Source organism: Phalacrocorax aristotelis, chromosome 16 (genome assembly GCF_949628215.1).
Source record: "Phalacrocorax aristotelis chromosome 16, bGulAri2.1, whole genome shotgun sequence".
Lineage (NCBI taxonomy): Eukaryota > Metazoa > Chordata > Aves > Suliformes > Phalacrocoracidae > Phalacrocorax > Phalacrocorax aristotelis.
In genome coordinates this window covers 5557374-5569263 of record NC_134291.1, presented here as the reverse complement: position 1 = coordinate 5569263, position 11890 = coordinate 5557374, and the positions used below count along the sequence as shown (strand labels likewise).

Genomic DNA, 11890 nt, shown 5'->3' with positions numbered 1-11890 from the left:
GGACAGTAAGATGGAGGGTTTACTGTAAAGTCCCACAAGTGTCCTTCCATCACCAGCCTGTGATGCTGTCCTGGGCCCTGCTCCCAGCCCCAAGCAGGACAGCTGCTCACTGGCCGCCTCCTTTGGTGACAGGGCTCGCTTGGGCTGTTGCAGGCACCCAGGCAGGGTCGAGCTCAGCGGGGGTCTCCGAGGGTGGCCCGAAGCCACTGCAGGACATCCGCCAGGCCGGTGCCGTCACGGGCGCTGGTCTCCAGCATCGTGATGGGCTGTGTGGCACAGGAGATGATATCCTGCATGCGGAACAACGACTTCATCTCCACCAGTGACATGTAGCAGGGCAGGTCACTGCAGCCAGGAAGAGGAGGGGGCTGTGTTAGCCCACTCAACAGCTCACTTGACTGGCCCAGCCCCCAGCTTGGGCGCCCCCACAAGCCCAGCCAGCCCAGAGGATGCAGCAAAGTGCGGCTGCTGACCCCCACGACACATCGGGCTTCCTCAGGCGACACCTGATGGAAGGCACATGGGGAGCCACTGCAGGCCCTCAGCATGCCCCCACACACTCCCACCCTTCAGGCTGATCCCCCTCCTCACATCTTATTGAAGATGACCAGCACAGGCACGGAGGCAAGCTGCTCTGCGGAGAGGATGGACAGCAGCTGGACACAGGATGAGGAGACCTGGGTGGGATTGGCAGCATCGACCACAAACTGGAGAAGGGAAAGCAGCAGTGTGGGTGTGCCCGAGGGTAGCCCTGTGCCAGATCAGGGCACAGAGGAGGGAAATCACACAATCGGCAAAATCAAGGGGCCCGACTCCCCACAGCAGACTGGGGGCCAGCACCGACCCCTGGCTATGGAATGCTCTTCTCCCTGCGTCCATGTTTCCCTGGCTGGGTCCATCCCTCGGGGCCATGGCTCAGGACGGGGTCCCTGCCCACCACCACTGCCCTGCCGGTGTGGAGTCCCGGTGCCGCCGCCGCTGCTCACCAGGAGAGCGCTGCACTCGCTGTAGTAGCTGGGCCAGATGGGTCCCATACAGCCGCCCAGCTCCCGGACCGTCACCTTCCGTGGCAGCCGCAGGTCAGTCAGGTTGGTGCCCACCTGCCGGGACAGGCAACTCGGTTGGGCGGCAGCCACACTTGCACACCAGAGCCTCTCAGCTGCACCGGGGCTACCGGCCAGCTCACGGTCCCCGCCGGGCCCTGCCTACCGTAGGCAGAGTAGCCGGGGGCTCGCCCAGCTCTGACGTCCCCTCCTCGGTGCTCAGCTGTACGGCAGAGTTAAGGACACGATGACGGCTGGGAAGGGGATGAGGACACGGTCCACCCGGGACCCCTGCCCCGCCGGGACCCCCCGCACCCCTCGGTATTCCCCGGCATCCCCCGTTCCTGCCGGATATGGCGGAGCCGCCTGGCCAGCAGGCTCTTGCCGCCGCCCGCCGCCCCCAGCAGCAGACACGTGGGCCCGGGCCGCGCCGTTCCCTCCATCCCACCACGCCGGAAGGAGCCCCGCCCCGCCGGAAGGAGCCCCGCCCGTACCGGAAGCCGGAAGCGGAAGGGCCCGCGGAGGGGCGGTGGGGCAGGCCAGGCTGCCGGTGGCAGGGGGACACCGACACTGGCACTATGGGGCGCGGTGGCGGCACCTTCGAGCGGCTCCTCGGTACCTGCCACGGCCTCCTCTCGGCGGGTGGGGCGGGGCGGGACGGGAGCCGGGCCGGAGGACGGGCCTCTCCCGGGCCGCGGCCTCGGGAGCCGGGCGGGTCCGGGGCCGCCGCCAGGCACCGCGATGCCCGAGCTGGGGCCGAGGCTCGGTGCTGCCCGCCCGGTCGGGCGGTGTCGGCTCCGCGGCCCGCAGGAAGGGGTGCGTTGGGGCCGAGGTTACCGAACGCCCTGGGGCGGCTGAAGGGGAAAAGCCGGCGCATTCCGGGAAAAATGAGGATTTTTGCCATGCGGTGCTCGGGTCTGGACATCGCCAGCGGCTGGGGGAACTTCCCTGCGGTCATGGAGCAGAGCTGAGATAAACAGAACTGCTTAAAGTGGCCTAATAGGCTTATTCTTTGCAGATAAGGCTACAAGTCAGCTCCTGCTGGAGACGGATTGGGAATCCATCCTGCAGATCTGCGACATGATCCGACAGGGAGATACCCAGTAAGTGCTCTTTGGCTTTTGGATGTGCTATAAGCATAGCTCTCCTCACTTTTGCAAGGTGAAGCATGAGGGTCTCAGACCTGTCAGCCTGTGATAGCACTCATCTTGTTATCCCCTGTCAGAAGAGTGTCGGAAGAGTGGTGCAGTATGGCCTGAGATGTTGATGTGCTTCCTTGACCTCAGGAGTTGCAGGTTACCTCTGGCCTGAAATCCTCAGAGAAACTCAAGCTTGAATGTGCTTATTCTTTCTCTTCCCAGTTTGCCTTAGGGGGAATCACAAAGACCATAAGCTTGCTGCAGCCTTGCATTAGGGTGCAGGTTAGCAGGTTATGAGCAGCCGGTGGCATATCCCCTCAGATTCTTGATTACCTGAGGATGTGTACTCTCTTTTCTTACTCAGAGCAAAATACGCCGTCAACGCTATCAAGAAGAAAGTAAATGACAAGAATCCCCATGTGGCACTCTACGCACTGGAGGTAATGTCAGCCCAAACTGCGAGCGCCACAGGGGCCTGGCTCGCAGGCCAGGGAACCTCCCACCTTTTATAAGCCCTCCTGGGATGTGCAATCTGTGCAGTGTTCCCTGCCCAGGGAGCGGTGGAGTCACAGCTTGGAGTTTGCCTTCTCCTGGCTCTAGCACAGGGGTTTCATGACTGATGGGCAGGCTGTGGTTTTTGTTCTTTAATTCCATCTTGGAGTTAGAAACAGACAGAGATGGAATTTGAGATGCTGTCCCTGGGGGTCTGTCTCTAAACAGCAGAGGTACAAAGGCTGCCGTGCAGTTGAAGCATAGCTCGCTCTCCAGCATGGTGGCGTGGATTCCTCCAGCTTGACTGACACCACTCTAATGCGAGTCATTGCTTAAATAGTGCCTCTGTCTTGGTGTGCTGGCTCCAGCAACCTGTAAGGTGTGCTGGGACTCATTGCGGGCCACAGAGAAGGACAAAAGCAGCAGGCTGATATTGTTCTTTGCCCTTGCAGGTCATGGAGTCAGTGGTTAAAAACTGTGGCCAAACAGTCCATGATGAGGTGGCTAATAAACAGACTATGGAGGAACTGAAGGAAATACTCAAGGTAAATGCATGGCGTTTTTCTGCTGGTTTTGAATGAGCTTAGAAGAGAAGCAACAGAAGGAGAAAACATGTGCATCCTTTCTTTTATTCCCATTGTGTAAGGAACAGAAGGGAAACTGCTTGGAAATGCATTTCAGAAAAGAGCAAACTGTATTGTGTGACGTGGAGGGATGAGTGTAGGGAGCTAAGGAGTTCCTGCTAGGGAGAGAAGATGTTGTGAGAGCAAAGGTAATGTTTGGCTGCTCCATGAAGTGTGGTAGCAATACGCTGCAGAGGGCTAGAACACTTCATGGTAAATGCTCCAACGCTGTGCTTGGCTTGAGGCAGCCAAGGAAAACAGAGGTGATGGTCTAGCAGTTGCACCAAGGACCTGAGCAGTGAAGTGAGTTCCCTCCGTGTATGAGGTACACAGGAACGTAAGCAGCAAAGTGAAAACTGGCAGAAGCTTCCTCTTTATCAAAGTGGTTTCATTAGCCTGTGAAATTGTCTAAGGAGCTTTGCAGGATCTAGACCTGGCTGTCTTTACTGACAAGCTATCACTTCCCATTTTGATGTAACAAGATGCCTGCAGGAGCGCCGTGTGTCCTTGGACTGGAGACTTCCACAAGTGAAGTGGAAATGAGAACTTCTGTCTCCAGCTCCCAGCCCCACAACAGCAATGTCCAGGCAAGAGCTTGTTAGAGTAGTGCTGTTCCTTCTTTACAGCCTCTGTCTTCTGCCAGAAATAGATGACCAGATGACCCAGATATTTGGTGAATGAGCTGTGCAATTCCCATCATCTCACATGGTGTAGTGGGGTGTCTCTCTCCTGTCACCTTCCTGTTAGGGCTGACTCAGTCTCCATGCAGGATCTTCCACTTAGATAGGAATGCTGCCGCAATGTGGTGGCCAGGTATAGTAGGGCAGCTGCTCCGAGTGTGGAGATCAGATCAAGAGATTTTGTGGTTCTCTCCAGTCCTTGTCTGCCTTTGTAGTTTCATAACTGCTGTAGACCCATTCTTCTCCTATGCTTGGAACTTTACTGCTTGTGAATGCCCAATGCTAGTAAAATAGTCTCAATTCTGACGAGGTTCAAGGCTGTGACATTTGTGGAATGCAGGATTTTGCCAAATCTTTTAGAAGTTTGGAGCTCCAGGAATTGTCAGTAGGTCACCATGTGGGCTGAGCTCTTGGCTGAAATAAGAGCTTGACAATGCTCCTCCACTCCCCGGGGGATTTCTGGAGCAGCCGGTCATGTGAATGTGCAATGACTTGGTCAGCTGATGACAGGGCTGCTCTCAGAGGCTGGCTGGGATAGGAACAGGCTTGCCAAGTTTCCTCCAGCTCCTTGAACTCTGATACAACCGCCCCTGCCTCCAAAGGGCAGGCTTCCCAGCTGTTCTTACTGCTTCACATCCTGAGGTAGCTTTGGGTATTCCTGGGCAGGAGCCTCAGGGCTGGAAGTGCTGACAGCTTGACACCAACACCCTCCAGCTGTAGCTGTGAGCTTGTGGTGCCCTGTCAGCGCTCGGGTGAGGCGGGCTGTGCTGCTCTGCCCAGCTGGGTAGCTGTAGGTCCCGCAATTTTCCGAGTGCGGAATGAGCAACTCTTGCGAGACAATGGGCAGGCCAGTGCTTGTGTCTGCCGTGGGGAGCAACTGTGTGAGTCTTTATGGGTATCTTCTCAAAGCATCATAACCACACCCCTTCTCAAGTTGGCCCGTGCTGCTCTGACGGACGTTTTCTTGTCATATTGGATTGGGGAAGTGGGGAAACTGAAGGAGTATGTAGTCCTTGCTGTGAATCACCTTTATCACAGCTTTCTGACAGCTCTTGCCTTGCATAAGTACTCTAAAATCTGTCTTCCCATGAATGGTATTTCTGGCTGCTCTTCTGGGGGATTCATGCCATCCTTTGGGTTTCAGGGTCTTTTTCTGATTTTTTTCCCCCCGCCCTCTTCCCTTTCTGTGCAGAGGCAAGTGGAGACAAGTGTCCGCAGTAAGATCCTGTACCTTATCCAGGCCTGGGCTCACGCCTTCCGGAACGAGCCCAAGTACAAGGTGGTGCAGGACACCTACCAGATAATGAAGGTTGAAGGTGAGGACCCTGTGGGTGAAGGTGGGTGAACAGCTGGCCCAGCAGCTCTGCTCTGGGGGAGCACTGCAGGAAAAGGAATGGGTGTCAGGACCCTGTCTGGTGTTAGCAAAATCTGGGTTTGCAATACTGGAGTTTTTTCTTGGTGCCCGATACCCAACGAACCCCTTGGAGTGACTGAATCCCACTGCAGAGAGGACAGCACCATCATCCCAGGATTGGGGGCTGCCTTGCTCTGGGCGTCCAGCTCAGCTAGCAGCTAAGGGTTGGCAGTAAGACCTGAAAAGCAGGAGCTGTGAATGTTCTTCAGGAAACTGGTGGCAAGTCAGCATGTCCCCTGGGATGGGATTTACAGTGGGCTGGTTCCTTCCTCCCAGGCTTTCATTAATACCTCCAGGATGGGTCCAGGCTCCTGCTTCGTGGCAGGGTGTCAGTATGGCACTTTCTTGTCCCAGGCGTGGCACCGTTCCCTGTGAGGGAAGGGACACACTGCCGCCTCTGCCACTTTCTGTGCACCAGAACCTCCACGGGCAGTGGCAAAGCCTGGAGGTCCCAATCCTGCACCAGTGTTGCCATACTCTTGCCATTCAAGGGGTGAGACTCAAAGCCCTGTCTGCCCACACAGTGGGCCTTCCCCCCCCAACCCCATGCTGAGTGCAAGGTCTTGAGAAATAAGTCTTATTCAAGGGGCCCTGATGTCCCTTACAGGTGTGTAAGGGAAACCAACAGGGGACTGTCCTGTGCATTCGAGAGCGTGGCTGGGAGCCCAGTACCCCACAGACAGCAGCAAGTGCTGTGTAGTATTGCCCTCTGGCCTCCTGTGGGAGGAAGATTGCTGTTAGTTGTGTTAGAGTAAGATAATGGTCAGGGCAGGTGTGCTGAGCTGGATCTGATGTGTGGCTGAGACCTACAGCATGAGGCTGTAGGCACCACGGCCTCCCTGTGCAGAGGAGCCCTTTCACAACGTGACTGTTGCTTCTCCTGCAGGTCACGTGTTTCCCGAGTTCAAAGAGAGCGATGCCATGTTTGCTGCAGAAAGGGTGAGCTCTGCTGGTGGGGAGGGAGTTGGCACTGTGGGACAGACCTTGCTCTCCTGCGCCCTTCCTACTAAACATTCAGTTCTTGCATTCCTCCATTTCACATAGATTAGAGACCTTGCTGGGTGCATACTGCTCCCAGCTGTCACGCAGGCAGTTCTGGGGTGGAGTACAGCAATTTAGCCTAAAATGACTGGACAGGGAGTTAGTCTCATCTTACCCTACTCGGTGGCCTTCCAGCAGCATGGCAGTCTGAACATGGCAGCAGGGCATTGCTAAAGCAACTGCTGTGCAGACACCTTCCTAGAAAATATTTTGCTGACTGGGAAAGCATCGCAGTTTCTAGTAACATGAGAAGAGATAAATTGTGGGGATTAATATTTCCTGGTGAGCTGCAAATGCTTCCAGTGTCCCCATTCATGAGAGCAACTTGCTTAGCTGTAGGAACTCCTGAAAGGCCCTGTGGAGACACCCTTTGAGGCCCCCCTGCCCTCCTCACGCAAGTTTCCTTAACCCTGACAGGCTCCTGACTGGGTCGATGCTGAGGAGTGTCACAGATGTCGAGTGCAGTTTGGCGTTGTGACACGGAAGGTGGGTGCAGCTCCTGCCTCTCTGGGTTCCCTGGTTCTGCACAGCCCTCCGGGACTTGCAGGATTCCCTGAGCCTGCGTGGAAGTGTGTCAGGGCCAGACCGCGTTCCTTGGCCACCAGCAGGGAAGTGCCAGGAGTGTCTGAGTGATGTTGTCTGATGGTGAAGTAGTATCTTGCTACTGCACTGATGTCTCCCATCCTTTGCAGCATCATTGCAGGGCCTGCGGCCAGATCTTCTGCGGCAAATGCTCCTCCAAGTATTCTACCATCCCCAAGTTTGGGATTGAGAAGGAAGTGAGAGTCTGTGAACCCTGTTACGAGCATCTCAACAAGTCAGTACCCTTTGTGGTGTGTTTCTTTGCCTGCAACAGCTGGGTCTGTGAGGGGAGAAACTTAGCGTGGAGCCACCTTTCCATGGACCAGAGTGAGGGTTTCCCAAGCTGTGCGGGCTGGGCTGGGTTTCCTTCCTTCCTGAGAACGGGGTTTACAGCTGTAGTGTTATGCAGAGCTGGGGCGACAGTGCAGAGGAAGGAGCATTCAGTCTGCACTGTCACCTCTTTCTGACTACAGGAAAGCTGAGGGTAAAGCTGCTGCCACCTCTGAACTGCCCCCCGAGTACCTGACCAGTCCTCTCTCTCAGCAGTCCCAGGTGAGCAGCTGCCCTGTAGGTGATCTAGTGACGCTGACCTGCTTGTTTATCCCTTTACTGACCACCTCCCATCTTTCCACTTGCAGCTGCCTCCAAAGCGTGACGAGACGGCTCTGCAAGAGGAGGAGGAGCTCCAGCTAGCTATTGCCTTGTCTCAGTCAGAGGCTGAGGAGAAGGAGAGAATGGTTTGTGCCCTGCTTGGCATCTGGGAGTGGTTGTTGCTGTACAGCCCAGATGTGCTGGGCATCTCCTAGCTGTGCAGTAACAGATCTCTGGGCATGTCCTGGTGTGAGCAAGTCGCAGGGTCTGTGGAATGAGAGGGTAAAAGTGGAGCCAGGCACAGGCTGTGTTGCAGTCCCAAATCTTGGAAGCAGGCTGTGCCCAAGCTGCAAGCCCTGGGCTGTGCTGGCCTGTGGGAATTGTACAAAGCGCAAAGCTGGGTCTGCTGGCTATGCCTGGCCATCACTCAGAACCTCACCTACCCAGTGCTCCCATTCTGTTGCTGGTTGGGTGATTTGGAGGCATCTGCACAGTCCCTGAGTTGACTGATTTTTCTCTTTTGCAGAGGCAGAAAACAACCTACTCCATGTACCCAAAGGCTGAGCCCACACCCGTCACCTCATCAGCCCCCCCAGTCAGCACGCTGTATTCCCCACCTGTGGTATGTTCATGGGAGCCCCTGGACATGAAGTGGCTGGATGCAGGCCGTTTCCCTAGCCCAAGCCTGCACTGCTTGGGTCAGATTTAATCCATGTTCTGAAAGAAAAGATTTGCCCCATTCAATCCCTTGCTCTTTCACAGCACTGCTGTGTTTTCAGCAAGAGGGTCTGTACTCAGCTGACATTTAGGTGCTTCCCCTGCTTCCAGTAGCTGCAGCATGTGTCTGGCTGAAGGACACAGCTGTCCCCTTCCAGTCTCTTGCTGGTGCTCGGCCGTGGTGGTTGTGCATGGCCAGGTCCGAGCAGGACGTCTGGGAGCTGTGGATCTCCAGTTTCTCTCAACCTGATTTCCCTGTTTACCTCTTTCCAGAATTCCTCTGCTCCCTTGGCTGAGGACATTGACCCGGAGGTAAGGATCCAGGCCTTACCTAGTCCACGGCACATGCTTGCTCCTATTGGGGCTGCGATGCTCATCTTCCTTCTCTTTCTGACAGCTGGCTCGGTACCTGAACCGCAACTACTGGGAGAAGAAACAAGAGGAAGTTCGCAAAAGCCCCACCCCGTCAGCACCTCTGTCCCTCACAGAGCCAGCTGCTCAGCCTGGGGAAGCCCACCCTGCCCCGCTCGGTGTTGTTGAGGTAAGAGGGGGGCCTGGACCTGTGTCCAGCAGCTTCTGAGGGGTGCGGAGTGCCCAACTCCTTTGTCCAGGCCAGTCACGCAGCCCTGCAGGCTTACTGCTGCCTTTCAGCACGGGAGAGTTGAGGCTGACTAGCTGCCCTGTTCTTCCAGCAGCAGTACCAGAATGGCGAGTCTGAGGAGAACCACGAGCAGTTCCTGAAGGCGCTGCAGAACGCGGTCACCACGTTTGTCAACCGCATGAAGAGCAACCACATGCGGGGCCGCAGCATCACCAATGACTCTGCCGTATTGTCCCTTTTCCAGTCCATCAACAACATGCACCCCCAGCTGCTGGAGCTGCTCAACCAGCTGGACGAGCGCAGGCGTACGTGAGAGCTGCTCAGCCAGGAGCATGGGGGGGTATCCTGGGGAGGGGTGGGTGGCTGCCAGGGCTTCCCCCAGTGCCGGATTTTGGCATTCCCATGACACAGCCTCTCTGGGGAGAAGCCAGTGCAGTGTGCAGGGGTGGTCCGAGTGCTCTGCCCTCAGGGGTGAAGCCATCTCTTCCCTCCCCAGTGTACTATGAAGGCCTGCAGGACAAACTGGCCCAGATCAGGGATGCACGTGGGGCTCTGAACGCCCTGCGGGAGGAACATCGGGAGAAGCTGCGCCGTGCAGCGGAGGAGGCAGAGCGTCAGCGCCAGATACAGCTGGCCCAGAAGCTGGAGATCATGAGGCAGAAGAAGCAGGTGAGGCAAGGAAGTGTTTCCAGGGTATCCAGGGCTGCGTCCGCCAGCAGGTCTGCCTACACCTTGGGTCAGCCCGGGGCTGGCAGGGCTGGCTGCCCTGGCAGGAGGGGATGCCGTGGCATCCTGTCTTCTAGCCGTCACAGCCCTGTTCCCACAGGAGTACCTGGAGATGCAGCGTCAGTTGGCCATCCAGCGACTGCAGGAACAGGAGAAGGAGAGGCAGATGCGCCTGGAACAGCAGAAGCAGACCATCCAGATGAGAGCCCAGATGCCTGCCTTCTCACTACCTTATGCCCAAGTACGATTGCTGGGCCAGAGATGCTCCTGCCAGGTGCCAGAGGACACAGCCTAAAGCTCGCTTTTCTTCCTTCAACAGCTCCAGGCCATGCCCGCAGGCAGTGGGGTGATCTACCAGCCCTCAGGGCCCACCAGCTTCCCTGGCACCTTCAGTCCAGCTGGCTCCGTGGAGGGCTCTCCCATGCACAGCGTATACATGAACCAGGCAGCACAAGGGGGCACAGGGCCGTACACCACGATGCCCGTCACAGGGACAGGTATGTCAGCGAGCTGATCCCATGTGGGTGGAGGCTGAGCTGTAAGATGGTTGCTTCAACCTCTGCCCTCTCCACCCCAGATCCCAGCATGGTGAACGCCTACATGTACCAGCCGGGGGCAGGCAGCGGGCAGGCAGCTCAGCAGGGGCAGGCGGTGCCCACCACCACCCCAGCGTACTCGTCCTACCAGCCAACTCCAACACAGGGCTACCAGGCAAGTGAGGGTGGCCTCTCCAGGCCGTAGCAGAGCAGCTTGTGGCCAGATGGGGCAAGGACCGGGACGTTCCGCAGGGCTGGTGCAATTCATCCTGTCTTCAGTGACAGGATCTCTGTGTGTGAGGGAGAAGTGGCTGATTGGTCCCAGGTCTTTGGATCGGCTGCTGATTTTGGGTTGGGGTCAGAGCCAGTTCTGGGCTCCCCATGGTGCAGAGGTAGGACACCCTGGTTTCAGTGGAGTGGGAGGGCAGTGCTGGTCCTGGGGCATTGGTCTGAGCTGAGTGGTCACTGCCTGCAGCACCTCTCACCAGCCTCTCCTCCCCAGAGCGCAGTCTCACAGTCGCAGAGCATCCCGGCCATCTCTCAGGCCCCCCAGTCGGGCGCTATGGGCTACATGGGCAGCCAGTCAGTCTCCATGGGGTACCAGCCCTACGGCATGCAGGTGAGCGCTCCCTGCCACGCCGGCCCCTCGGCCACGGCGGGGGAACAAAGTCGGGTGGTCTGCAGCCCACAGAGCCTTCCTGTGCCTGCACTGGCAGGGAAGGGGGAGGCCTGGCAGAGGCTGTCAGCCTTCACCTCTGCCTTGTGGGCGCCGCATGTCCCCCAGCACCAATGACAGCCTCTCCCTCGCTCCTGCAGGGCCTCATGTCCGCCCTGCCAGGCCAGGAAGCTGCACTGAGCAGCCTGCCAGCCCAGCAATCATACCTGCCCGGGCAGCAGCCCCTCTACCAACAGGTGAGTGCTGCTAGATGCGGGAGGGGAGGTTGGGGTCCCAGAGGGGTGCGGTCGCTAACAAAGCCACCTCATCCATTCCAGATGGCACCTGCTGCAGGCCCCCCCCAGCAGCAGCAACAGCCCCAGCCAGCGCCCGCACCCGTGCAGCAGCCCCAGGGCAGCAGTGAGGCGCAGCTCATCTCGTTTGACTGATCTCTGCCGCAGGGAGCGGCGGGGGATCCCGTGTAACACTACTCCGCGTCTGGAATCACTCGTGTACTTCAACTGCTCATTCCGCCCTCAGCCCCCTCTGCATCTGCCCCCGGCCTGGGGTGGACATGGGACCACGGGCTCCCAGCATCGGCTCTGAGGACCCAGCAGCAGGAGAGCTGACTTCCGCCCTGCTCCCGGGGCCGCCGTTCAACCTCGCCGTGCCCCGGTGCCTTCCTGTCCCTCGGGGCCGCCCGGGAGCTCGGCCTGCGGCTCCCTGGGCTTGGCCAGGCCTGGTTGTGGTTCAGCCATTCCCCGCCTCGGGCACCGCGCTGTCCGGCGTTAGCTTCGCCTCGTCCCGCCCCCGCCGCGCCCCGTTCCCCGCCACGGCCCTCTCCCCTCCCGGTGCCCCTCGGCGGGTCGGGCCTGTCCCCGTCCCCACGGCACAGCCGGTGGCTCATCGCGGGGGAAACCGAGCGCGAATGGTAATAATAATAATAAATAGTTCGGAACGAGCTGCGGCCTGGTGTGCTGGGGCAGCGGCGCGCTCGGGCACCGCGCCTGCCCCACCGGGGCTTACCGGAGCTAGCGAGTCCCGGCGGAC

General features: G+C 58.1%; 2 protein-coding genes across 3 annotated transcripts; one reads left to right on the top strand and one right to left on the bottom strand.

Annotated features, from left to right (window-relative positions):
• Window position 1: 1 nt before the first annotated feature.
• On the bottom strand, window positions 2–1486 carry ARL16 (ARF like GTPase 16). The gene is made up of 5 exons (XM_075111169.1): window positions 1392–1486; window positions 1210–1360; window positions 987–1100; window positions 592–707; window positions 2–345 (listed from the first exon to the last, which is right to left on the bottom strand). The coding sequence occupies exons 1-5, from the start codon at window positions 1484–1486 to the stop codon at window positions 174–176; spliced, it is 648 nt and encodes a 215-aa protein (XP_074967270.1). The 3' UTR covers window positions 2–173.
• Window positions 1487–1502: 16 nt separating this feature from the next.
• Window positions 1503–11801, top strand: HGS (hepatocyte growth factor-regulated tyrosine kinase substrate). Of its 2 annotated transcripts, none has more exons than XM_075111159.1 (21): window positions 1503–1658; window positions 2062–2146; window positions 2547–2622; window positions 3127–3219; window positions 5170–5293; window positions 6278–6330; window positions 6850–6918; window positions 7125–7249; window positions 7488–7566; window positions 7653–7751; window positions 8132–8227; window positions 8596–8634; window positions 8720–8863; window positions 9018–9228; window positions 9420–9592; window positions 9750–9890; window positions 9969–10146; window positions 10227–10360; window positions 10688–10804; window positions 11002–11097; window positions 11179–11801. In XM_075111159.1, the coding sequence occupies exons 1-21, from the start codon at window positions 1622–1624 to the stop codon at window positions 11287–11289; spliced, it is 2280 nt and encodes a 759-aa protein (XP_074967260.1). In that variant the 5' UTR covers window positions 1503–1621; the 3' UTR covers window positions 11290–11801. The 2 variants fall into 2 exon arrangements, with proteins under 2 accessions (XP_074967260.1, XP_074967259.1); XM_075111158.1 differs by having other exon boundaries at window positions 9015–9228.
• Window positions 11802–11890: the final 89 nt, after the last annotated feature.